The sequence below is a fragment of the Dasypus novemcinctus genome, chromosome 23 (genome assembly GCF_030445035.2).
Source record: "Dasypus novemcinctus isolate mDasNov1 chromosome 23, mDasNov1.1.hap2, whole genome shotgun sequence".
In the NCBI taxonomy this organism is placed as follows: Eukaryota; Metazoa; Chordata; class Mammalia; order Cingulata; family Dasypodidae; genus Dasypus; species Dasypus novemcinctus.
Window position 1 is genome coordinate 11436085 of NC_080695.1, and position 26809 is coordinate 11462893.

General features: G+C 41.3%; 1 protein-coding gene across 7 annotated transcripts in view; it reads right to left on the reverse strand.

The window, feature by feature from the left end:
- The window catches only part of RNF216 (ring finger protein 216), a 204825-nt gene that overhangs the window by 90047 nt on the left and 87969 nt on the right, over window positions 1-26809 (reverse strand). For all 7 annotated transcript variants that reach the window (XM_058285740.2, XM_058285738.1, XM_058285737.1 and 4 more), the window contains 4 exons: window positions 22349-22399; window positions 17066-17203; window positions 4477-4625; window positions 3930-4008 (listed from right to left, as the gene is read on the reverse strand). In XM_058285740.2, coding sequence (XP_058141723.1) covers window positions 3930-4008; window positions 4477-4625; window positions 17066-17203; window positions 22349-22399 — 417 coding nt within the window. The remainder of the gene's footprint in view (window positions 1-3929; window positions 4009-4476; window positions 4626-17065; window positions 17204-22348; window positions 22400-26809) is intronic.

Consider the following 26809-nt stretch of genomic DNA (forward strand, 5'->3'; position numbering starts at 1 on the left):
TGGGGTCCACTCTGGGGCTAGGTTCTGGGGTTCTCAGAAACACTGGGTTAGCTCTAGCTCCACGACTTACCATCCCCCGACTTCCAGCCTCAGTGTCGGTTCTCCGGAGGTTGCTGTGGGGAATAAAAAGAACTGAGGGTTTTGCAAGCCACCCTCCAGGACGTGCCTCAAGGGAGCGTCACTACTGCAGCTGGGGCCTTGCACCCTCTGGCAGGAACCACATTGGGTCCTGAAGGAAGTGCCCCAGCTTGAGCAAAGTAGGGGCAGACCAAATTCCCTAAGGAATTTCCAGACTACCCTTCTTGACTTGTGTTATGCAGCCTCGAATACAACTCCAGTAATTTAAACCCTCATTTGTGGGCTTAAAAGGGTTTTGGTTATCCAGACATTTGGTTCTTGTCAATGTTACTTCCTGAAAACAGGCTTTCCCTGAGAGGAGGAACCACAGAACCAAGCTTCATTCTTATCTAGGTAACTGTAAAAGCCTGCGCTCAGCCTGGGAGTCAGCTGACTGCTAATAAATGCCAACTGTCAGTTATCACAGCTGGAGCTGCCCTGGCACTGACAGCTGGGACAGAGTTATTTAAATGCTCCTCACGCAGCCATTGAGTTACTGGAGGCTGCTGCAGATGCCTGTTTGCCCAGCAACAAACCAGCTCACTGCAGATATGAATTCTGGTTACATTTCACTGCAATAAAGTCAATAACACTGGACAAAAGAATAGGAGGGAGTCTGCAAAGGGTAGAAAAAGGCAAGGGAGAGAAGAGAGCTGGTGAGAAAGAATAAACAAACACAAATACGAGTGACATCGGGAAAAGACGCATGATTCCTCAACCATACCTACATTCTCAGGCTCCATATGAAAGGTAGGGAGTTGGGAATCAGTCATAGTGACTCAGATTTAAGTTCTCTCCTCCTCCTCACTTGCTTCATGATCACTCTTGGCCCTGGCTTACTTTCTGAAAAGCTCTACTGATGTATCTCTGGGCTTATGGAGCAAAGTTATGGTTCTTGAAGGGTAGAATGAGATTCAACAGGGGCTCTCTGACCCTGAAGAAAAATCTTGCAGAAGCACCACTTTCAAAACTCCTTTTATCTAGCACTCTGCAGTCACATACCAAACACATTCAATTCATTCCTAAAAGCAGCATGCTGGAAAACAAACTGATGTGTTCTTTATCTTAGAACACACAAGGGAGCTTAGGGCCTTCACAAAAGCATTCCATCATATCAACGAAACAAAGACTCTCTTGCTATTTCATCAAAGATACAGCATGGTACTCTTCTGGGATTTCAGGAGAATGATTCCAGGCATTCGAGCCCTCCTCCAGATAACACATTAATATAAACTCCTCACCCAGAGTGACAACTTCCTGGAAATCTAATCAGAGTTTAGGTTCCTGGCAAAGACACTGCAATGAGGAAGCCGATGCCCTGTTTATGGCTCATTTCTTAAACATTAAGAATCCTCAAGGATTAATGGCTGGTTTAGTCATTTTGCTGAAGAGAAAAAATGTCATAAAGAGAATTTGCACAAGTGAACAAGGTAAAAGCATACACCTTGAGAACATGGACATCTTTGATATTAAATTCTGTGGGCATAAGGTGGTTTGTTTTAGCACTAAGCATAAAAGTATTTCGACGATTCTGCTTACAAGACTGTTTTGCTGACATGCATACTTAAAAAAATGCCCAGGAGAAAAGCAGCGACCATTCCTCATGGGGTACCAGTGCCACCTGGTGGCAACTCTTCCCACAGCTCATATAGGAGAGGACGGCTTCATTTTAATTGCAACCCGCCATCTGCTTTGCTGACTGACCCAGCTCCACCACATCTGCTTCAGGTTCCCACGGTGGGCCAAGCACACAGTAACTGATAACGCTTTGTGCTGCTTTCTCTTTATTACAAAATACTGCCAGGTGACATAAGATTTGAATAGAGAGATGTACTAAGAACTGAGATGGCAGGATTCAACATTTGCTAGGTAATAACCTGATGTGACTTTACTCAAAGTGCTCCGCTTGTGGAGCTAACTGCTGGGCTCAATGTGCTCGTATGTTCCCGAGGGTTCCCTCCTTTGGCTGCCACCTATCCTGACTCCAAGTCCTTCTCCAGCCCAGATCATCGTGTTCCTGATGCTACTAGCACTTGCACATTTACTGAGCATCTACCATATGCCAGGCGTTGGAAAAGCACATGCACACTGGATACCTGTGCCCTCAAAACTCAACATGTTCAAAGCAGTATTAATTTTGTCTCTCCTGAAATCTTTTTTTTTTCCTCCTAATTCTGTGAAGAGCATCAGCACCTACTTTGTTGCCCAAACCAGAGAAACTGTGTCATCTTTGGCTTTCCCCACCCCCAGTTTGAGAATATGACTTTTAATTTCACCTCTGTAATATCTTTCAAATCTTTTTCTCTACCTCCCACTCTCCTTAATTAGTTTTTGGCCTCATTAGCTTTATCAGTCAGGGTAAGCAAGGTTATGCTGTCGAAAGAAATTCAAACCTCAGCTTACAACAAAGATTTATTTCTCATTCATGCTGCAAGCCCATCTTGGCAGAGGAAAAAGAGACCCAGTAAATAATAACAGAGCTTCTCTTGCCATGACCTATCTCAACTACACCCACACTTCATTGGCCAAAACAAGTTGCATGGCCATCTCCATTTTACCTTCCACAGGGAGAGAAAGTAGAATACTTGGTGCTTCTCCTGAAAACTTGAGTCTCTGGTTAGCTCCTACTGACATCCTCAGTTGAAAGGTTCTCAAGACATTCACCTGGATGCCATTTCAGACTTTAGGTGTACCCTTATACCTGCCTGTAACTGTCTCTGGAGAATAATGGCAGCCCCCTTTTCTGCCTTCCAAATCATTTAGAAATTCTTTCACTAGTAGATTCTAATTTGGAAGCTTACAGAAAATGTAGATCCCACCTCCTCCATAGCAATTCAAGGGGACTTCCTGGAGGGGTGGCATTCATGTGCAGTTGATAAGACAATCCAGCATATCATCTCTCACCTACACTACTTCAACAGCCAAAGAGATCTCCTGATGTTACCCCCACCCTGGCTTCCTGGGACCTAGAACATTCCTCCAGTATCACTGCACCTCTCGCCCTTTCCTTCCCTTAGCCACTGCCTCCTTGTCCTGTGTGTTTTAGCTCACGCATTGCCTTCCCAGACACTCCAGAGCTGGACATACTGTCAGCACACAAAGACCTCAGTTGATCATTATACTTTCTTAGTCCTAAAATGCCAGAGCCTGTTGGCTTTACTGTTCTATCAATAGCCCTGGCGTGGGGACTTCACTTTTAAGAATGCATACATATGTCACCTAGAAATATTAAAATCTGAAAATCAGGGAGTATTAAAATTGAAAGGAATAAAGTTTTAGTCCATTCATTTAATTTTTTTCTACAATTTCCAATTCATTTTTTCATTCCTCCACAAAGCAGAGATACTGCAATGACCAACTGTGCTCATGCTGTTTTAGAGAAACGGATGCCAAATTTCGCTAAAACTCCAAGTGACTTATGAAGAGTTGACAGATTTTAAGGCATTCAAAGTTAGAAGAGAGAGAAAAAGATGTTCAGAAGTGAGGTGATTAGATAGCTGCGATCTCATCCAATGTAGTCATTTCTTATAAAGAGAACAGTCAAGTGAATAATTTACCAAATGTGATAAAAATGCCACAATGATGCCCAGTCCTTCAGTGAAAGAAGTGTTGCTTGGACTTTCAAAATGGCAGAAAAGGGAGGATGGGGTGAGAGGACAGGTATCTGAGCACAGAGTGGGAGGAAAAGCAAGCAAGAAAAATGCTGGCACAGTGAAAGAAAAACATGGGTACGCATGCAGATAAACAGCAGATATTTGGGCCAGTAATCCCATAATTCAAGGATATATCTAGAAAAAAAAGTGCCTCCCTACCTTTCGGCAGCGAGGATTGGGACAGCTGAACCTCTTCACATCACTGTCCAACAGGGCAGGAAAGCTACAGGAGGGGCACCTAGAGTCGAAAGGGCAGAATTAATAACTAGTTGGAATATTAAAGTCTGATTTGGTTCCATGTAACAGTTAAAATACTAAGATGGGGTTCTGAGTTCCAGTTGTATACTTTTTTATTCCTTAGTTTTCATTAAAACATGGATTGAGCATCTCCTTTGTGCAGAGTAAGTGCAGGCACCATTCTAGGTGTTGGCCCATGTAAACTCCTCAATCAATAAATCCTCTACTTGTGAGGACTCCTTGCACATGTCCCTTTTCTTCCAACTAATGCACAACGGTTGTACTTATAAAAGGCTAAGAACTATCAAAATCTGAGTTGCAGATTTTCCCATTATTATATTATTCTCTTAATTTTCATTAAGAAATGCCAAAAAACCTACAAGAGTTTTGTTAAAGAGTTCACATTACCTGGTGAGAGTGCCCGGGCATTTCATAATGGGGAAGGAGATGACAGATGGACCTCACTCACCTGACAAGCTCATCAGCATAGGCTGCAGCGACCTCTTCCTCAGCCTTTCGCTCGTAGTATTTATAGAGGATGGTCTGGGGAAGCACCTTCTCCAGTTCACTAGTTGGGAATGAACACGTGCAGCTGCCTTCCATGCAGCTGAGCTCTGACTACAGTGAGAGTAAGAAGGAAAAGAAAATAAAGAAAATTCAATCAAATTAGCAGACAAATGAAAAGCCTCAGTGGTTAATGCATCTTTCAAAGGGAGGCAAGTAAATAGTTAAGAACACAGATTCTGATTTGGCAGGAAAAAAGGTAAAGATCTCTATGCCCCTCTTCTCTGAGAAATCGCACTCAAAATAACAAAAAACTTTTGAAACAAAACCGCAGATTCTGTCTTTGATATTGCTAGAGGACCTCTGTGAGCCCAAACCATAACTTAACATGTGACAATAGAAGGTGGGTGGAGGAGGCTGAATGGCTTAGCAGACAGGAGAAAGGTCAAGCTCAGCATCTGTAAAGGATATACTCCTGAGAAGGAAGCTGGTTCCCTCTCCACACCCCAGAATAGACTGGAAGTACCAGACACTCTGGAAGGCAGAGGTGTGGTGAGGTGCGAGAGAGACTGATAGGCATAAACTGGTAACAGGAGGATTGTTGGAAAATCTGTTTCAAAGACCTCCAGGGTCCACCCTGCTCTACCTGCTCCAGTTCTGCAGGCTTTCCCTGGACAATTGGCAAAATGATGGTGAAGGACAAGTCCCATCCAAAAAAACAAGGAGCATTTATAACTGCAAGCAGAACAATTCCTTCCATCTGCCCCAGAATATCTAAGCTCCCCCTCTCAGCCCAATGCAGTCAGAGCAGACATTCTAAATCCCTCAGGGCTGAGGAATGAACAAACACAAAGGCGGGCGGAGTAACCATGGACCAAAGTAGATTTGTTATTGTAGTTATTATCTTGGGTTAATGGAAGAAACTGTAACATTGATATAAAGATAATGGTTACCAGGGGTTCAGAAGGGAGGGGAAGTTTGAGTAGGTGGAACACAGGGCATTTTTAGGGCAGTGAAATGGTTTGATAAGCTACTACAACAACGGATCCATGTCATTAGACATTTGTCAAAACCTATAAAACTGTATAGCACCAAGTGCAAACCATAATGGAAACTACAGACTTTGGTTAGTAGCAATGTTTCAATACTGGTTCACCTATTTTAACAAATGTGCTACACTAATATATTAGTGATAGGGGAAACTGCAAATTCCCTACATTTTCAGTGTAATTTTTCTGTATATCTAAACTTTTCTAAAAATAGTTTATTATAAAAAAACACAAAACAATAAAAAAACAACAACTCCAACTCTTCCAAAAGAAAGGAGATAAAGTCTCTGGAATAATGGGACCAGAGGATCTCTGGACTGGCAACCCAGAAGAGGGCAGAGCTGAAGTGTGGAACTGAAATGGGGCCTAGAAGTCAAAGTCAGATTCAAAGGAAACTAACTTCATGGGAAAAAAAGAACCATTTATTAATGGCAAGAAATGGAAACAAATTTAAATAAAAAAGGAAATGTAATCACAGTATGATACTCGGACTAGCAAAACATATTTACATAGTCATAATAATTAAAACATCAAATACAATTTTAACCAAAATTGTGATATAATTTGAGAAACTGCTTGGAGGGGAATGGAAGGCTGTAGGGGAATAAAATTTCTCATCTACCATCATAGGAAGAATTGTGGGGAACTGGTATTACTTATTCAACTGTCAAATAAAATTTCCCAGCAAAACCATATAGGTAGGCCTGGAGAGGTCTTTCCAGGGAGTTTAAAACTACAATTTTTAAAATAGTTGTAGGGGGAAGCAGACGTGGCTTAACTGATAGGGCAGCTGACTAATATGGAGGGTCCAGGGTCCAATACCCAGGGCCTCCTGGCCTATGTCATGAGCTGGCCTACGAGCAGTGCTTCCACACGCAAGGAGTGCCATGCCACCCAGGAGTGTTCCATGCACAATGAGTGTGCCCTGCAAGGAGAGCTGCCCAGTGTGAAAAAAGTGCAGCCTGCTCAGAAGTGGCAATGCACAAAGGGAGAGCTGACGCATCAAGATGATGCAATGAAAAAGACAGACGCAGTTTCCTGGTACCGCTGACAAGAATGCAAGTAGACTCAGAAGAACACACAACAAATGGACAGACAGCAGAAAACAGGGGGGAAGGGGAGAGAAATAAAAAAAATCTTAAAAAAAGAAAAAAGTTGTAGGGCTATTTAAGCTATTTCAGATTAGGTATGTGCTTTCTGAGGAATTGGTCCATTTTATCTTAGTTGTTGGATTTGAGTAGAGTCATTCATAGTGTTTATTATCATACGTGTATGGGGGGCCTGTAGTGATACTCTGTTTCATAACTTACATTGATAATCTGTCTTCTCTTTTCTTCTTTGCTGGTTTTGCTAGAGGTTTAGAGATTTTTTTTATCTTTCTAAAGAACTAGGTTTCTGTTTCATTGATTTTTCCCTTTTATTTTTAATATCGATTTCTGCCCTTTTTTTAAAAAAAGATTATTTCTTCCCCTGCTGCCCGACCTCGTTGTCTGTGCTTGCTGTCTGCTTTCTGTCTGTTCGTCTTCTTTTTAGGAGGCACAGGAAACTGAATCCAGAACCTCCCATGTAGAAGCGAGGTGCCTAATCACTTGAGCCACATCTGCTCCTTGCTCGTTGTGTTTCATTGTGTTTCCTCCTTGCATCATCTTGTTGTGTCCACTTGCTGCGCTGGCCTGTTACACCAGCTCACTGTCTTGCTCGTCTTCTTTAGGAGGCTCCAGAACTGAACCTGGGACCCCGCATGTACTTGAACCACATCTACTCTGCCACCTTTTTTACTTTAAAAAAAAAATTTTCCCCTTTATTTTTATCTCCTTCCTTTTGCTTGTTTTCAGCTCATTCTTTTTCTAGTTTCTTAAAATGGGAGCTTACTGAGACTTGAAATCTTTCCTCTTTTCTAATGTAAGCATTCAGTACTATAAATTACCCTCTCGGCACTGCTTCACCAGTGCCCCACAAATTTTGATATGCTGTATTTTCATTTTCATATAGTTCAATGTTTTATCAACTACCAATGCAAATGTGTTTATAATTTCCAAATGTTAGGAAAATTTCCTGTTATCTGTTGTTGATTTCTAGTTTGATTCCACTGAGGTCAGAGAAAAAACTCTATTACGACTTCAATTCTTTTAAATGTAAGATTTGTTTTATGGCACAAGATACGGTCTATCTTAGAATGTTCCCTGAATGCTTGAAAAGAATGTATATTCTGCTGTTGCTGCATGGAGTGTTTTAAAATGTCAATCAGGCCCTGTTGGTTAAGAATATGCTTAAGTTCTTCAATATCCTTGATGATGTCTACTAGTTCTATCAAGTATTAAGAGAGGAGTATTGAATTCACCAACTATAATTGTGGATTTGTCTATTTCTCCTTTCACTTCCATCAGTTTTTGCTTCTTGTGTTTTACAGCTGTGTTGCGTACACACATATTTAGGACTGCTATGGCTTCTTGATGAATTGATCCTTTAATCATTATGTATTGTCCCTCTTTATCTTTCCTAATTTTCGTTGCACTTAAGTCTATTTTATCTGATATAAATACAGCCACTTCTGTGGCATGGTACATATATGAAGTGAGTTTCTTATAAAGAGTATATTGATCTTTAAAAAAAACTCTCAATCTCTTTGGTGAATCAGACCATTTACATTTAATGTAATTATTGATATGCCAGGTGTTAAGTCTACATTTTATCATTTGTTTTCTATTTGTTCCCTCTAATTTTCATTCCGCTGTTTCATTTTTCCTGCCTACCTATGGGTTATTTGGAGCATTTTTTGAAATTCCTATTATCTATAGTGTTTCTGAGTATATCTTTGAAAAGATTTTTTCAGTGGTTGCTCTAGATACATCATACATATAAAACTTGTCACGGTCTACTAGTATTGCCATTTCACCTCTTCAAGTGAAGTGCAAAAACCTCACCTTCATTCAGGTCCCTTTACTTGACTTCCCCCCGCCCCAATAAATACTCACTCTGTATATTTGAAATCCACGTTATATATCTTTTGCTTAAACCATCAAACAGTTTTTAAGAATCAGGAGAAAGATATTTTATCATATTCATCTATAATTCACTCTTTCTGTTTTATGTTCTCATTCCTGACGTTCAGTTTCCTCTTTTTAAAAGGAATCATTTCCTTTCTGTTTTGACAACCTTCCTTTAGCCAGTTTTCTTCATCAGAGAGTCTTGATTTTATCTTCACTATTGAATGATATTATGCTGTATAGAGAATTCTAGGTGATAGTTCTTTTCTTTCAGCACTTGAAAAAAGGTTGTGCCATCTATTTTCTGTAGTTTCTGACAGTAATGTCATTATTCTCAAGCTGCATGCAATAGTCTTTCTTGGTTTTTAGTTTACAAAAGTTTGATGATGATGTGTCTGGGCATAGATTTCTTTGTGTTTATCCTGTTTGGGATTCTTTCAGTCCCTGGAATGTATAGTGTGAAGGTTAGGCTATGTGTTAAGTTGGCCAGGTAATGGTGCCCAGTTGTTTGATCAAAGAAGCACTGGGCAAATAGTAATACAAGGGCATTTCATGGATTTCAATCATCAGTGAGTTGACTGCATAGATGGCTGCATAGATGAAATAAGTGCCCCATTGGTGGGCCTTATCCTGGAATATATGATAATCTGTTTTGCCAACAGAACAGAGTTAGTCACATTTTTAATTTCCCTATTCATGATTCTTCTATCCCTTTTATTTCAACCTATAATTAGCACTATACCCATTAAATATATGTCCCAGAGATTTAAATCTTTGGTCCATTCATGTGCTGGTTGAGACCTGCATCTCAGCAGAGTTGTGGCCAAAACCTACTCTCCAATTCATCAGACTCGCCCAGGACAACAAACAAAATGGTGATGGACAACTCCCATCCCCCAAAATATAAAGAGTATCTACAACTGCAAGCAATACAGTTCCTTCCATCTGCCGTTTAAGATCTAAGCCCCTTCCCAATCTGAAACAGAGTGGGCATCATCACCCCAAAAGCCTAAAAATTGAGGAATGAACAAACATACGGGGGGAATGTAAACACGGACCAAAGTAGACTTATGTAGCAATGGAAGAACTTTTAACAATGATTTAAAGATAGTGGTTACAAGGGGTTCAGAGTGGAGGGGGAGGGATGAACCGGTGGAACATAAGGCATTGGAATTGCTCTGCATGACACTGCAATGGCAGATACAGGCCATTATGTATTTTATCAAAACCTATAAAACCGTACAGTGCAAAATGTAAACCATAATGTAAACTGTAGACCTTGGCTAGTAGCTATGCTTTAATATTGGTTCATCAATTTTAACAAATGTATCACACTAATGTAAGAAATTAATGGGGGTAGGTTATATAGGAATTCCCTATACTTGTGATGTAACTTTCTATAATCTAGAACTCCCTAAAAATAAAGTTTATTATCTTTAAAAAATTCTTAAAAAGGGGAAAGAGGATGATTCTGATTACTCCAAACTGGCTATCTTCTTGAAGTACAACAGTTCACAGATTCACAAACTCTATCAAACAGAGGTGAGGGCAGGCTGGCATGAGAGGCCCGTGGGGGAAGTAGTCCTTCAGAGCGTGGTGCCCTGTGGGATTGGAGATGCTGCTGGGGGGCCATCAGGATGCCCTGTGCTCAGAAGTCTGGCTGGCTGGCTGTTCTCCACAGAAATATAATGGTTGCCAAATTGTAGTGGTTTAAAAATTCCTGGTGGGGGCAGGGTATCACTGAAGGGAAATTAAAAAAAAGAGAGAAAAATAGTCTCTTAAATGGTTCTGAGGGTTCTAACAGTGAACTAAAAAGGAGGATGAGACGATGGAGGAGATGGACAGTTTTATTGATGGCCTACCCTGCTTTGCTTAGCTGGCTTCCATTCAGAATTTCCTTCTGCTTTGGACTCCGAGCTGGAGTCTGAGTCCCACTGAAGGCAGAGATGGTGCTGCCCTTGGCATTATTGGTGTAGAGGTTGTTGTCTATGGAGGGGTGGTTGGTGTGCTCCTGGGCATTTGATTTTGCCCTCTCCAGTGCAGAGACTTGCTGCCTTAGAAGAGCATCTGTCACTCAAGGTCATCAATATTCTGCTGGTGTGTGTGGCTCTGTCTAGGATTTGGGTCCAGGATGCCTTCTGTCCTTGGAATGATGGAGCTGAGTCCCGCAAACTCATTGTGAAAGATGTCTTTGAGGTGGTTCCTATGTTCTCACTCCAGCGCATTCGGATGAGCCTGTCAGTCAGTATCACTTCCCACCTTGAAGTCAGCATTCTCGCTCATTCCTATGGCCACTGCAGCTGCAGCTGCAGTGGGGAAAAGGGAGAAGTGGAGGGGAGAAGTCACCGAGCCCCCTTGCTATACTCGTGCACTCACTATCTCATTCACACACAACACAAGCAAGAACCACCTCCTCAGAGCAGCACCATGGGTGGGGGTTTAAGTGCAGGCTCTTTAGGTGGTCTTCAGTGACACCACAGGGCTGAAAGGAAGAGGGAAGGCAGGGAAGGGTACCTCATTAATGCCCCCTACATCATCATCCTGGCAGGGATGGGAAGAGTGCCTTGTGACTGCCAGGCAAAAGTGGGCGACAGCTAGGCTCTACACTTAGCCTTTGCTGATAGGGGAGGGAGGGAAGGAGGGTGTGCTTCTCCCCCCCCCCCCTTTTTTTTTTGCTGGAGTGGGGTTATTGTCAAAAAAGGTTTCTGTCTTGCTAGGCTGCCACATTCCTAGTCCTCTTACAAAGGACTTTCCTGGAACTTTTTTGTTTGTGCCCATTGGGTCTTTCAGCATCCCTAGCCAATCTGCTTTTTATCCACCTTTCAGTCTTAAATTGTTTTTCATGTAATATTCAGGGATTTGAGCTGTTATTTGCAGGAAGGAATAAGGAGAAATGTATCTACTGCATCTTGTCCAGAATTGGAACTCAATTATCAACATCTTTATACTATTTAATCAGTTAAAATGACGTGCCTTTACTTTTTTGCAAAATGGGGATAATAGCATCTACCTCAGGAAGCTGTTCAGAATTAAATGAAATAATATATGTAAAATACTTAGGATAGTATGAATACATAGCAGGTTTTTGGTGTTTTTTTTTTTTCCACAAGTTTGGTGCGGGGCCCCTCTAGGAAGAGTGAGTGAGCTCTGCTTTGTATGATTACCTTTTAAACTGCTAACTATTCCACCCCCTTGCTAATGAGAAGGGGATGGGCCCCAGTGGTTACTGGTTACCCCACTGATGGTAGGGGTCAATGGTGAGGCATTTCTGGAATATCCAGGGTCAAGGAGAGGTCCCAGAAAGAGAAACTGGGACCTCAAGGTTAAACTCAAGGTCCCAGTGAGGTCTTGCAGGCATGTTGTCTGCTGGCCATGCTGTCTGTCAGCCATGTCACAGCAGGTTTTCAATAAGTATTATCCATTATTACTAATATGCTATCATCCTCCTGGTATGTGGCAGGCCTTAGGGAATGTGAAAAGATGGATCAGACTCAGAGCCCAGGCTCTAGAAGCTAAGGAGTTGAGACATGCTCATGAAATACTATGATCTGAGGTAAAAAGTAATGAACCCAAATAACTGAAAGAAAAAGTACTCTAATGAGATTTGAGAAAGGAGGGATTATTAAAAGCTAGAAAGATTTTACAGAGGAAATGGTACCTGAACTATGGGTCAGATGTGGACACACGAAAGTGAGAAAGGGTAGCAGAAAGAGCAAAAGTGTAAAAGGCAAGCATGGTCAGAAAGGTAGGAGGGACCTGAAAGTGGGGTTACGGATTTTCTATCTTATTGGGAAGAAAAATGAAGAACTACTGATGGTAACCAAGTAGGGAGAAACATGTCCACAACAGTGACTAATTTGGAAGTGGACTTGGCCCAGTGGTTGGGGCGTCCGTCTGCCACGTGGGGGGTCCGTGGTTCAAACCCCAGGCCTCCTTGGCCCGTGTGGAGCTGGCCCATGCGCAGTGCTGATGCATGCAAGGAGTGCCGTGCCATGTAGGGGTGTCCCCCGCGTGGGGGAGCCCCACGTATGGGGGGGGGGTGCGCCCCGTAAGGAGAGCCGCCCAGCGCGAAAGGAAAGTGCGGCCTGCCTAAGAATGGCGCCGCCTACATGGAGAGCTGACACAAGATTATGCAGCAAAAAGAAACACAGATTCCCCTGCTGTTGATAACAACAGAAGCGGACAGGGAGGAGGATGCAGCAAATGGACACAGAGAGCAGACAACCGGGGGGGGGGGGTGACGGAAAGGGAGAGAAATAAATAAAATAAATAAATCTTAAAACAAACAAACAAACAAAAAACCAAGTGACTAATTTGATCAACATGTAGGATGGAAATCAGGATATTCATTTTAGGAATCAGAAAAACCATGGTGAAAACTGGAATGGTTAGATAATTCTAACAGATTTCTCCTTGTGGGAGGACACCATCAGTGGACAAATAGTTACTGGAGCCTAAGTCATTGCAAAGAAGGTGATTAGGGTTCAGAGAGAGACAGCAGTTTACAAACAATCCCAAGGAAAAGAAGAAAGTGAAAATAGGATTAAAACAGGGGGAGTACGTGGCTAGGCCTCTCACTCAATGTTGCTGCAGCAAAGGGGATACAAGCCTTTCAAGCCACATTACCATGGTGACACCGGGTGCTTTCTCTACAACCAGTTCTGCTACCCAAGGTATTCAAGTCTGGAAGGAAACAAATGAAAGTGGTTTTTAAAAAACCCAAAAAACCCAAGATCCTGCCTCAAATGTTAAAATGTTACAAAATGGGGAATTTTGGCAGCGGACTTGGCCCAGTGGTTAGGGCATCCTGTATTCTAGTTCCTGACTCTATGAATTTATTACAATTATTTCATATCAGTGAGATCATAAAAATTTGTCCTTTTATGTCTGACTCGTTTCACTCAACACAGTGTCTTCAAGGTTCATCCATGTCGTCACATATTAGAACTTCATTCCTTTTCACAGATGAATAATATTCCATTATATTTATATACCATATTTTATTTATCTATTCATCTGTTAATGGACACTAGGTTGCTTCCATCTTTTGGCAAATGTGAATAATGGAGCTATGAACACAGGTGTGCAAATATCTATTCAAGTCCCCTGCTTTCAGTTCTGTTGGCTATATACCTAGAAGTGGGATTGCAGGGTTTAATGGTAATTCTATGCTTAACTTACTGAGGAACCACCAAACTGCTTTCCACAGTGGCTGTACATTTTACATTCTCACCAACAATGAATCAGTGTTCCTATTTCTCTGCGTGCTCTCCTCGGATGGTTCCCCCCCACCACCAATAGTAGCCATTCTGGTGGATGTGAGATAGTATTTTATTAAGGTTTTGATCTGCCATTTTCTCTAATGGCTAATGATGCAGACCATCTTTTCATGTGTTTTTTGGTCATATGTATGTATCTTCTTTGAGGATGTCTATTTAGGTCATTTGCCCATTTTTGTCTTTTTGGTTTTGAGTTCTGAATTTCTTTATAAATTCTGTATATTAAACCCTTATCAGATATGTAGTTTCCAAATATTTTCCCCCATTCTGAGGGCTGTCTTTTTACTTTCATGATGAAGTCTTTTGATGAGAGTGAATTTGCTGATTTTTTCTTTGATGGTTTTTGGTATAAAGTCTAAGAATCCACTGCTTAACTCAATGTCCCGAAGATGCTTCCCTGCATTTTCTTCCAGGAATTTTATAGTTATGGTTTTTTTATTTAGGTCTGTGACCCATTTTGAGTTAATTTTTATATATGGCATGAGGTAGGGGTCCACTTTCATTCTTTTGCACACAGACACCTGGTTTTCGCAGCACCATTTGTCGAAGAGACTATTCTTTCCCAGTTGAGTGGACTTGGTGCCTTTGTCAACAATCAATTGGTCATAGATGCGAGTCTATTACTGAACTCTCAATGTGATTCCACTGATCTATAAGTCTATCCTTGCACTGCTACCATGCTGTTTTGACCACTGCAGCTTTGTAGTAAGTTTTAAAATGGGGAAGTATGAGTCCTCCAACTTTGTTCTTCTTTTAAAGATGTTTTTGGCTATCTGGGGTCCCTTACTCTTTCATATAAATTTAATGATTGGCTTTCCGATTTCTGCTGTTGGGATTGCACTGAATCTGTAAATTGCTTTGGAATTTAGAACTGACCTCCAGACAATAGTTTTCTAATCCATGAGCATGATATATTCTTCCATTTATTTAGGTCTTCTTTGATTTCCTTTAGCTATGTTTGAGAGTTTTCCATATGTAAGTCCTTTATATTCTTGGCTAAATTTATTCCTAGATATCTGATTCTTTTAGTTGCTATTGTGAATTTTTTTTCTTAATCTCCTTTTCAGGTTGTTCATTCTTAGTGTATAGAAACATCACTTATTTTTCTGTATTGATTTTGTACTGCCAAATTGCTGAATTCACTTACTAACTTCAGCAGTTTTGCTATACATTTTTCCATATATTTAAAGATACAGGATCATATTATCTGCAAATAGAGTAAGTTTTACTTCTTCCTTTCCAATGTGAATGCCTTCTGTTTCTTTTTCTTTCCTAACTGCTCTGGCTAGGACTTCCAATACAATGCTGAATAACTGGTGACATGATAGCAGGCATCTTTTCTTGTCCCTGATCTTAGAAGGAAAACTTTCAGTCCTTCACTCTCGATGTTAGCTATGGGATATTCAAATAAACTCTTTATCATGTTGAGGAAATTTCCTTCTATTCTTAGTTTTCTAAGTGCTTTTACTAAGAAGGGGCAGATTTTGTCAAATGCCTTTTCTGTGTAAGTTTGAAGAGTGCTGGTCAGTTATTTTGCAGAATGTTTCTCAATTTGTGGTATTCTCATGATGAGACTTAAGTTAGGAATTTTTGGAAAGAATGTCACAGAAGTGATAATGTGTGCTTCTCAGTGCACGACATCAGGGAGCACATGATGTTGATATGTGTTATTATTGATGATGTTAAAAGACCATGCTCTTAACCACTCTATTAGTTGCTATTATCAGAAGTCACTGTTAGTTTTCAATTGCTCCTATAACAAATTACCACAAACTCAGTAGTATAAAACAATGCAAATTTATTACCTTACAGTTCTGTAAGTTAGAAATCCAACACAGCCCCACTGGGCTAAAATCAACCCGTCGGCACAGCTGTGTTCCTTCTGTAAGCTCCAGGGGAAAAGTCACTTCCTTCCTTTTTCCAGTTTCTAGAAGCTGCCCACATTCCTTGGCTCATGGCCTTTTTCTTCATCTCTGAAGTCAGCAACAGCAAATTTAGGTCTTCTAACATCACATTACTCTGACCTTCTCTTCTGCTACCTTCTTCTACTTTTAAGGACTCTTGTGATTACACTGGGTGCACCTGCATAAACCAGGATAATTCCCCTATTTTAAGGTCATCTGATTAGGAGGCTTAATTCCACCTGCTACCTTTTGGCTCTCTACCATGTAAGGTAACATATTTACAAATTCTGGGGATTAGGACATGGACATCTTTGGGGTGACTATTATTCTGCCTATCACAACCACTATGTTCAAAATTGTTAATCCGTCCTTGACTAAAATAAAATTGACTTTACAATAATTATGTTGAGTGATTTGATTATTGGTTAGGCTTTTGTGAAAAGCAATTTGTTTATTAAGTGTTCATTAAGAGAAGACAAGACATAACAAGACAAAACGAAACAAAAAAACAAAGCTAAACTAAATTCCCTTCTATATTGTGCTATAATGATATCAAGAGAACTGACTTTGGACCAAAAAATATGGTTTTGTAAAAAAGTTATTTATTTTAATCCAACTGTAAAATTATTAAATAACATTTGAAAAAAGTATCAGTGCATGCTGATACACTAAAATAGGCTTCAAGGTTCTCTCTTTTTGACTTTCTCTCTCTCTCTTTTTTTAAGATTTATTTTTTATTTATTTTTCTCCCCTTCCCTGCCTCCCCCTGTTGTCTGCTCTCTGTGTCCATTCACTGTGTGTTCTTTGTCCGCTTGCATTCTTGTTAGCGGCACTGGGAATCTGTGTCTTTTTTTGTTGTGTCATCTTGCTGCATCATCTCTCCATGTGTGCAGCACCACTCCTGGGCAGGCTGCACTTTTTTCGCACAGGGTGGCTCTCCTGGAGGGGCACACTCCTTGTGTGTGGGGACACCCCTGTGTGGCACAGCACTCCTTGTATGCATCAGGGCTACACGTGGGCCAGTTCTCCACACGGGTCAGGAGGCCCTGGGTTTGAACCCTGGACCTCCCATGGGGTAGGCGGAGGCTCTATCAGTTGAGTGAAATCTGCTTCCCATGATCTCTCATTTTGATTACAAACAGGAAGATTAAGTAAAGGAGTATGATGTTTCTGTGGTACTAGGCACAGGGGAATGGAAGAAAATAATCATGCAAATCAGAGAATGTCTAAGAAGATACACATTTGGCATATCTTAGCAGAATTATATTTCATCCCTGGAAAAGAACTTCCATGAGGACTCCACAGATGCTGCTGGCCATATCACATTTATCTTACCTTTCCAGATCCAAAGACTGCTTCTTGGGCATATCTGATGAGACATTCTTTGCAGAACAAGTGAGCATCTGCACATTGCGTCAGTTCCTCAAATGGGAATTCTCCATAGCAGCAGCGACACTCAATTAGCTGACCATCCTGTAGGTGACCAGAAACTAACATGAAATCATTTACATTCTGGTAGAAGGAGGAGACATAGCTCATATTTACTCCCAAACTCATTTGGAGGTAAAAATCACCACCAGAAGCCATAAAACAATGATGAGCTATTTTCTGCTGTAACTCTAGCTTAGGCCCCACACTGATCAAGATGGCAGAGGGGTGGGAAACGGACTTTGGCCCAGTGGTTAGGGCGTCCGTCTACCATATGGGAGGTCCGCGGTTCAAACCCCGGGCCTCCTTGACTCGTGTGGAGCTGGCCATGAGCAGCGCTGATGCGCACAAGGAGTGCCATGCCACGCAAGGGTGTCCCCCGCGTGGGGGAGCCCCACGCGCAAGGAGTGCACCCGTGAGGAAAAGCCGCCCAGCGTGAAAAGAAAGAGCAGCCTGCCCAGGAATGGCGCCGCCCACACTTCCCGTGCCGCTGACGACAACAGAAGCGGACAAAGAAACAAGACGCAGCAATAGACACAGAGAACAGACAACCAGGGGAGGGGGGGAAATTAAATAAATAAATAAATCTTAAAAAAAAAAAAAAAAAAAAAAGATGGCAGAGGGAGTAGCTTCAGGGCTCCATCTTCCCACAGTTTTGAACGATCAACAAGAAATGGCAAAATCATCTTTCACAAAGCTCCAGAAAACAGATAAAGGACTATAGTAACAGGGCTTGTGCCAAAACAAGAAAAAGGTTACTTAAAAGCAGTAATATCTTGTGGTGTTCTACCTGTCCTGCTTCCCCACCCTCACTGGCCTGGAGAAGAGTCAGCCCATGCTCCTACAGTGGATCCCTGGTCCCAGTTCCAGAGGAAGCAGAATAACCCTCCTGGATATACTGGAAGAATGTCTGGCCCAATCTATCTGGTGGTGGCCTGAGGGACTTGCAGTCCCAGAACTTAACCTGTATGTAGAAGACAGCTCGCCAAGATCTCCTAAAGAATGTTATGGGAGAACAATCAAATAGGTGCCTGGGGCAATTGATAACAGTTGTAGGATATGCAGAGCAGGGACTGAGACTGAGGAAAATGTTTCCCAGGGAAGAGGAGACATTTTGGACTGTGTAACTGGCAGAATTTCTAGGGCCAAATGGCATACCCAAGACAAGGCACAGGCTAAGAAGAAAGGAGCAAGGAGGCCCCTATGCTTTGGCCTGGAGCTATCCTTTATACTCATCGTATGGATAACTCTGAAGGAGAGCACTAGCTCTCCGGCAAAGACTAGAAAATTGCCACTTTTTACCTTCTTTTATTTATTTTGATAGCATCCAGACATTCAAGGAAAGCTCTGCTATAATACTAGCTGGATAGAAGCTAAATTCCAGTGATAGCACATTAAAAAATCAAATGTCTAGGTCTAAACAAAAGATTACAAAGAAACAGGAACTGCTGGTCCAGACAAAGAAGATTAAAGCATTAGAAACTATCAACAAGGAAGATGAAACCTGGGAGGTTCCAGGCAGAAACTTTAGAAATATGGTCTAAAATATGCTAAAAGAGCTAAAGGAAAATATGGACAAAGAACTGACGGAAATCAGGAGAAAAGACAGATACACCAATATTAACAAAGATGGAAATTATGGAAAGCAACCAAACAGCCAAAGACTACAGTAATAGAAATTTATAAAGTTCAACAGCAGAATGAAGCTGGCAGAAGGAAAAGTCAGAGAATTTGAAGATAAAACAAGTGAAAGCATCCAGTTCTAGGGAGCAGTAAGAGGAAAGAATGAAGAAAACTGAACAGAGTCTGAGGAGCCTGTGGGACACCATCATACATGCCAAATATACATTATGGGAGTCCATAAGGCAAAGAAAGAAAGGGGCAGTGAGATTATTCAATAATATACTGGCTGAAAACTTTCTAAATTTAACAAAAGACATGAATGTTCACATCTAAGATGCTCAATGAACTCCAAATAGGATAAACCCAATAGATCCACACCACATCATGTTATAATCAAATCACTGAATGCCAAAGATCAAGAGAGAATTCTGAAAGCTGCAAGAGAAAAGCAATGGGTCACATACAAGGAAGCCTCAATAAGATTGAGGGCCAATTTCTCATCAGAAATAATGGAGGCAAGAAGGCAGTGGAAAGACATGTTTAAAAAACTGAAAACAAAAAATTACCAACCAAGAATTCTGTATCTGGCAAAACTGTTTTCAAAAATTAGGGCGGGACTAAGACATTCCCAGATAAACAAGAGCTGAGGGACTTCACCACCACTAGAGGGGTCCTATAAGAGATGTTAAAGGGAGTGTAACATCTAGAAAACTGATTGAAGTCACGTGAATAAATAATGATCTCTGGAATAGATAAGGACATGGGTGATAATAAATAACAGTACTATTGTATTATTAGTTTCTAATTCCACTTTTTATTCCCTACCAGATCTAAAAGGCAAATGCATAAAATGTAATGATAAATCAATGGTTTTAGACTCATAATGAATAAATGGGGATGGAGGATTATAGGAACATAGCTTGTGTATGCTACTGATGTCAAAGCAGATGAGACTGTTACAGATTTAGGATGTTAAATTTAAACCTCATGGTAACCACAAAGAAAATATCAGAGAATATGCAAACTCATAGAGACAGAAAAGAGAGTACAGGTTACCAGGGGTGGAGGAAAGAGGCAATGGGGAGTTAATGCAAAAGGAGTGGAGGGTTTCTGTTTAGGGTGAAAGGAAAGTTCTAGTAATGAATGGAAGTTAGGGTACTGCAGTATTGTGAAAGTGATTCATTCCACTCAATGGTATGCTTGGGATGGGAAGATTTATATTGTATATGTTCCCACAATTAAAAAATAAAGAAAGTGACTCTAAAGAGATAATGGGAAGGGATGTAGCTCAGGCAGTTAGGTGCCCACCTCCCAAATGGGAGGTCCTGGGTTCAGTTTCCAGTGCCTCCTAAAGAAGACAAACAATAAGCAGACATTGAGAAAAAACAAAGAGCATTCAACGAGCAAAACAAACAAAAGTGAGCAAGACAAGGAGCAGACAGTGAGCAAAAACAAACAGGGAGTAGATGTGTCTCAAGCAGTTGGGTGCCTGCCTCTTCCACATGGGAGGTCCCAGGTTTGATTTTTGGTGCCTCTTAAAGAAGAAACAGACAGAAAATGAGCAAAAAGATGAGGGAGCCAACTCAGGGGAGGGAAAAAAAAAAAGACGATGATAATTAAATGCAATACAGGGAAACGGACTTGGTCCAGTGGTTAAGGCGTCCGTCTACCACATGGGAGGTCCGCGGTTCAAACCCCGGGCCTCCTTGACCCGTGTGGAGCTGGCCCATGCGCAGTGCTGATGCACGCAAGGAATGCCGTGCCACGCAGGGTTGTCCCCCGTGTAGGGGAGCCCCAAGCGTAAGGAGTGCGCCCCGTAAGGAGAGCCGCCCAGTGCGAAAGAAAGTGCAGCCTGCCCAGGAATGGCGCTGCCCACACTTCCCGTGCCGCCGCCGACAATAGAGCGGACAAAGAAACAAGACGCAGCAAATAGACACAGAGAACAGACAACCGGGGGAGAGGGGGAGTTAAATAAATAAATAAATCTTTAAAAATAAATAAATAAATAAATAAATGCAATACATGATACTGGATGGGATCTAAGAATGGAGGCAGAAAGGCTCAAAAGGACATTGTTGCAGGAAGCAGGCTTGGCCCAGTGGTTAGGGCATTCGTCTACCACATGGGAGGTCCACGGTTCAAACCCTGGGCCTCCTTGACCCGTGTGGAGCTGGCCCACGTGCAGTGCTGATGCGCCCAAGGAGTGCTGTGCCATGCAGGGGTGTCCCCCACGTAGGGGAGCCCCACGCGCAAGAAGTGTGCCCCGTAAGGAGAGCTGCCCAGCGTGAAAGATAGTGCAGTCTGCCCAGGAATGGCGCTACACACATGGAGAGCTGATACAACAAGATGATGCAACAAAAAGAAACACAGATTCCTGTGCCGCTGACAACAACAGAAGTGGACAAAGAAGAACACGCAGCGAATAGATACAGAACAGACAACTGGGACGGGGTGGGGGAGGGGGAAGGGGAGAGAAATAAATAAACAAGAAAAAATGGAATAAAGGAAGCTTTACAGCAACGTTAAATTTTCTGAAGTTGATAACTACTTAGGGTAATTACATAAGTGAATATACCTGTCTGGAGGAAAAGTACATCAAAGTATTATGTGTTTAAGGATTACAAAGGGTAATAACCTGCTTGCAAATGTTCAGAAGATAGGAAGAAAGAAAAAAGATGTTACCACAACATAACTAGCATCAACACATAGCTAAAAACAATGAGATTTTCATAGTTTTTGATATAATTTAGAGTAATTCTTCATATAAAGTTACTATTCATCAATTCCATGGTGCAACTAAATTACAAAATCTTAACCAGATGCTAGCATGATTATGAGTCAAGAACCATAATCATGTTATCCAAAAAGGTTTCTGAGGCTGGATTTTTCTCCTCTTGTTATAAGATTGTGAGAACGGAGGTGGGGGGGTATATGGGGACCTCATATTTTTTGAATGAAGTATTAAAAAAATAAAGACAAAAAAAAAAAAAAGATTGTGAGGAAAGTGAAAGGGTTGTGCCCTAGCCCAAGCTTCTAAAGTAATATATAATTTATCATGAGGGACTACTGAAGGTTACTAAAGTAACTAAAAGCACTAACTTCAAATAGCATGACTACCAGGAAATTTACTCTTTTTATTAATGTAAGTGATCAAAATCCTGTCTTTAATCCACTCCAAGGCATATCAGAAAAGGTTTCTATGTAAGGACTGAGGACATTATACAAAAAACCCATCTGGCTCTGAGGTTAGATATATCTCTTCCTTTTACCTCTACAGGTGATATGAGCTCTGAAATTTTTCCCTAATAGTTCATGTGGTAGATTCCAGGTAATGTTCTTTGATAAAGACAGCTCTATCATTATCCTCTCTTCAATTCTGATCAAGCCTGGTATTAAGAGTCACTATAATAGTTCATGTATCTGTCCTGTAGTTTGCTTGAACTGCAAATTCAGCAGATCAACAGTAGGTTATATAGGAACAAATCTGCCATTAAAGTGCTGAGAAAATGTAATAAGCAAAGTCCATGAAAATACCCAGAATAAATGAAGTAGATGAGATCAAACTACCTTTTGATACTGTTCTTCATTCATCTGTAGGGCAAGCAAAAAGTCTTCATGCTGCGGAAGAAAAAAACAGTATAAACATATGTAAACTTAGAAAAGATATCACAAACCGTTTAGTATTTATTTCTATTGACATAAAAGAACTCTATTATTAGTAATCGTCTCTTGAGTTATATAGTTAAGTAGTTAAAAAAGTTACCAGAGGGGTAGCAGATGTAGCTCAACTTATAGAGCATCCGTCTACCATATGGAGGGTCCAGGGTTCGATCCCCAGGGCCTCCTGACCCGTGTGGTGAGCTGGCCCACGCATAGTGCTATGCACGCAAGAAGTGTCGTGCTATGCAGGGGTGCCCCTGCATAGGGGTGCCCCACGTTCAAGTGTAAGCCCCATAAGGAGAGTCACCCTGCACGAAAAAAAGCAGAGCCTACCCAGGAGTGGCACCGCACACACAGAGAGCTGATGCAGCAAGATGACACAACAACAATTAAAAAAAGAGATGCAGTTTTCCAGTAACACCAGATTAACACAAGCAGACACAGAAGAACACACAGCAAATGGACACAGAAAGAGCAGACAATGGGGGTGAGGAGGTAAGGAGAGAGAAATAAATAAAATAAATCTTAAAAAAAAAAAAAAGTTATAAGAGGATAAACTTAAAATGGGTCAGAGAGCTAAAGGTAAAAAAAAGGAAACCCACAAGGCCTAAAAAACACAGGAGATGGGAAACGGACTTTGGCCCAGTGGTTAGGGCGTCCGTCTACCATATGGGAGGTCCGCGGTTCAAACCCCGGGCCTCCTTGACCCGTGTGGAGCTGGCCCATGCGCAGCGCTGATGCGCGCAAGGAGTGCCCTGCCACGCAGGTGTGTCCCCCGCGTAGGGGAGCCCCACGCGCAAGGAGTGCACCCATAAGGAGAGCCGCCCAGCGCGAAAAGAAAGAGCAGCCTGCCCAGGAATGGCGCCGCCCACACTTCCCGTGCCGCTGACGACAACAGAAGCGGACAAAGAAACAAGACGCAGCAAATAGACACCAAGAACAGACAACCAGGGGAGGGGGGGGAATTAAATAAATAAATAAGTCTTTAAAAACAAACAAACAAACAAAAAAACACAGGAGAAACTTCAACTCTGACTCAAACTGTAGGAGCAACAAGGGAAAAGACTGACATATAAAACACTTTTGAATAGCAAAGAATATAAGCAAACAGAAAGCTCAATGGGCATAAAAGCCTAGGTCAACAACAAACTTTGGTGTTGAGGTTGTGGGGAAACAGGCACTTTTTTACATTACTAGTGAGAAGGTAAAACAGTACACACACCATGGAAGGAATTGGGCACGATACAGTGTAGACACCTAAGTCTTTCAAATGTCATCAATAGGGGAATGAATAGATAAACTCAGGCAATGCACACAATGGAGTACTGGCAGTTTTAGAAAGCAAAGAGAAAATCTCTATGTACTGCCAGGATACACTGTTAAAAGAAACAAGGGGCAGAAGAGTGTGCTACCTGATGGATAAGAAAAATGGGTAAATAAAAATACATAGATTTCCTTTTATATAAAATAAAGACGAATAAACTGAAACTAATAACAATGGTTGGGTATCAAGGGAGCGTGGAAACATGGGGGAAGCACAGGATGAACGCTAGATCTCGCTGAATGTTTGTTTTAATTATCACTTTGGAACTAAAAAAATGTTTTGCATAAATGAAGAACAAAATTAGATAAACAAGTCAACCAAAGACATTTCCCTATAACTGAAAAATAAAACAGAGGGAAGCAGATGTGGCTAAAGTAACTGGGCTACCGCCTACCATACGGAAGGTCCAGGGTTCAATTCCTGGGGCCTCCCGGTGAAGGCAAGCGGGCCCGCACAGGAATGCTGGCCCACGCAGGAATGCTGGCCCACGCAGGAATGCTGGCCCACGCAACAAGTTGGCCTGAGTGGAGAGCTGGCACAGCAAGATGATGCAAAAAGAAGAGACACAGAGGAGAGACAATAAGAGACACAGCAGACCAGGGAGCTGAGGTGGCCTAAGAGATTAAGCACCTCTCCCCCACTCCAGAAGGTCCCAGAATCGGTTCCCAATGCTGCCTAAAGAGAAGACAAGCAGACACAGAAGCACAGCAAATGGACACAGAGAGCAGACAACTGGGGTGGGAGAAAGAAATCTTTTTTTAAAAAAAACAAAGATAACTGCTCAAGTTAATGGCATAACCACAGAGACTCATTTCAAGTGGCCTTAATACAGTATACACACACACACACACATGTACGTATTTTTTAGGGGTACTGGGGATTGAACTGAGGACCTCATACAAAGGAAGCAGGCCCTCAACCCTGGAGATGCATTCACTCTCCAATGAGTTGGTCTGTCTGTTTTTTGTCTTTACAGGGTACAGGGATCGAACTTGGGACCTCGTACATGGGAAGTGGGTGCTCAACCACCTGAGCTATATCCACTCCCCTAAAATAGAATATTTTGATCACATAATTCTAAAATGATATAATCTGACAAGAAGAATTAATGTAAACAAATCTTAAATTATATTAGCAATAATGCTTGGCTATTATTTTGGAATTACTAAGTATATAACAGAGAATAAAGGAAATAAGTAATATTAACATTACTGGGGAGCGAATGTGGCTCAAGAAATTGAGCTCCTGCTTCCTTTCTGATACATGAAATCTGGAGTTCCTCAAAAGGAAAAAAAAAAAAAAAGGAAAAAAAAAAAGAACCAAGATTTTCAGCATAAAAGAAAAACATTTAAAAAATTAAAGATGTTAAAAAACTTATAAACCAATGAATATTAGAAACCTCAGTATTAATTCCCACTAAAAGAATACAAAGCACGTCGTAGAAAAAATAGTTTATAGATCCAGGTCAGGAAAAGCAAAAGTTAAACCTGGGTCAACTTTATGTGCCAGAAAGCCAGACTACTGAGGTCAGGCTAGAGGAATCAACTGGAAGGGGTTCCCAGTGGCCAAAGATGAGACAATGTGGACATCAAAAAGAATGACTACATGGATTTATGCTTTATTAATATAAATCAATAAAATTGGTTTAAAAAACAAACAAGCAAGCAATAAAATACACCAATGATCTTGCCAATAGTTTCATACTTTTGTGATGAGATCAGTGGGTGATAGTAACGAATGAGGCCTTTTGATACTGTATAATGAAATGTGTCAGCATCTGGAAGATCTATATAGCTCAGTGAATCAATATTTTCCAGATGACCAATGTAATCAATGGTTACAATATCATCCATATGTAGAAGATCCATTCAAAGTATAAGACAGACTAACAGATTTTAATATTATAGACGACAGCCAGACAGGTAAATCTGTGTTAGATGTATCATTATGACAAGTTTTCCAAAATTCTAATTTTTGCTTGAGATCTAGGATTTTATCATTGGCAACAAATAATCACTATCATTTTTGAGAAAATGCCTGCCAAATACCCAGCTCTGAAAAATCAGTTTTTGTTATTCATGTTACCAAGTAAAATGGTATTCAGTGGGAAAAGTGGCTAATTCAGTTTGCAACTCAAAGATGCAAATGCCTTTCCTCTAGAATGCCATCATATTTTGGGTGCAGCATTGTATTTCAGTTGTGTGCTTTCCAATTTGTCATGCGGAAGGTTGAAAAGATGTTCTCAAGAGTCAAGATTTAATAAAATAATTTTAACTGCTTCATCAAAGACATATTTAGGTGAAATTGACTTTATATATTTTTTTAATGAACACATTCTGTGGAAGAAAATAATGATTACTAGTACAGTTTGGTGCCACTATCTTGATCCATCCTAAGGCACTAGCACTTTTACCCATCATTGCTTTTGTTCTCTGTCAGCGCAAACAGAGCATGATGAAAAAGGCAAAGGATGTTTCATCATTAACTGTTTGACCTTGCACACGCTCTGAAAGAGTCTTGTGGTATCCAGGGGTAGTTCTCTAGACCACACATGGAGAGTTGCTGGTCTAGAAGACACATAGCCAATAACCACATATATATATTCTGACTGACTTGATAACATATTTGGGGGAATTAAAGAGTTAAATGGACATTCCCTCTGGTTTTTCTCCACCATCAGAGTCTGAGGGAGGTGAAGCAGATAGGTTCACTAAGCTCCAATCCAAATTCTCCGACATGAACCTGATTCATGAAACTGAACTTCAGTATCATTACAAAATCCAATTTTGTTTTTCAAAGCTTTAAAGTTTCTTTAAATTAATCACTTTAAAGAAAGGGCATGGAAGCCGACTTGGCCCAGTGGTTAGGGCGTCCGTCTACCACATGGGAGGTCCGCGGTTCAAACCCCGGGCCTCCTTGACCCGTGTGGAGCTGGCCCAAGCGCAGTGCTGATGCGCATAAGGAGTGCCCTGCCATGCAGGGGCGTCCCCCGCGTAGGGGAACCCCATGTGCAAGGAGTGTGCCCCACAAGGAGAGCTGCCCTG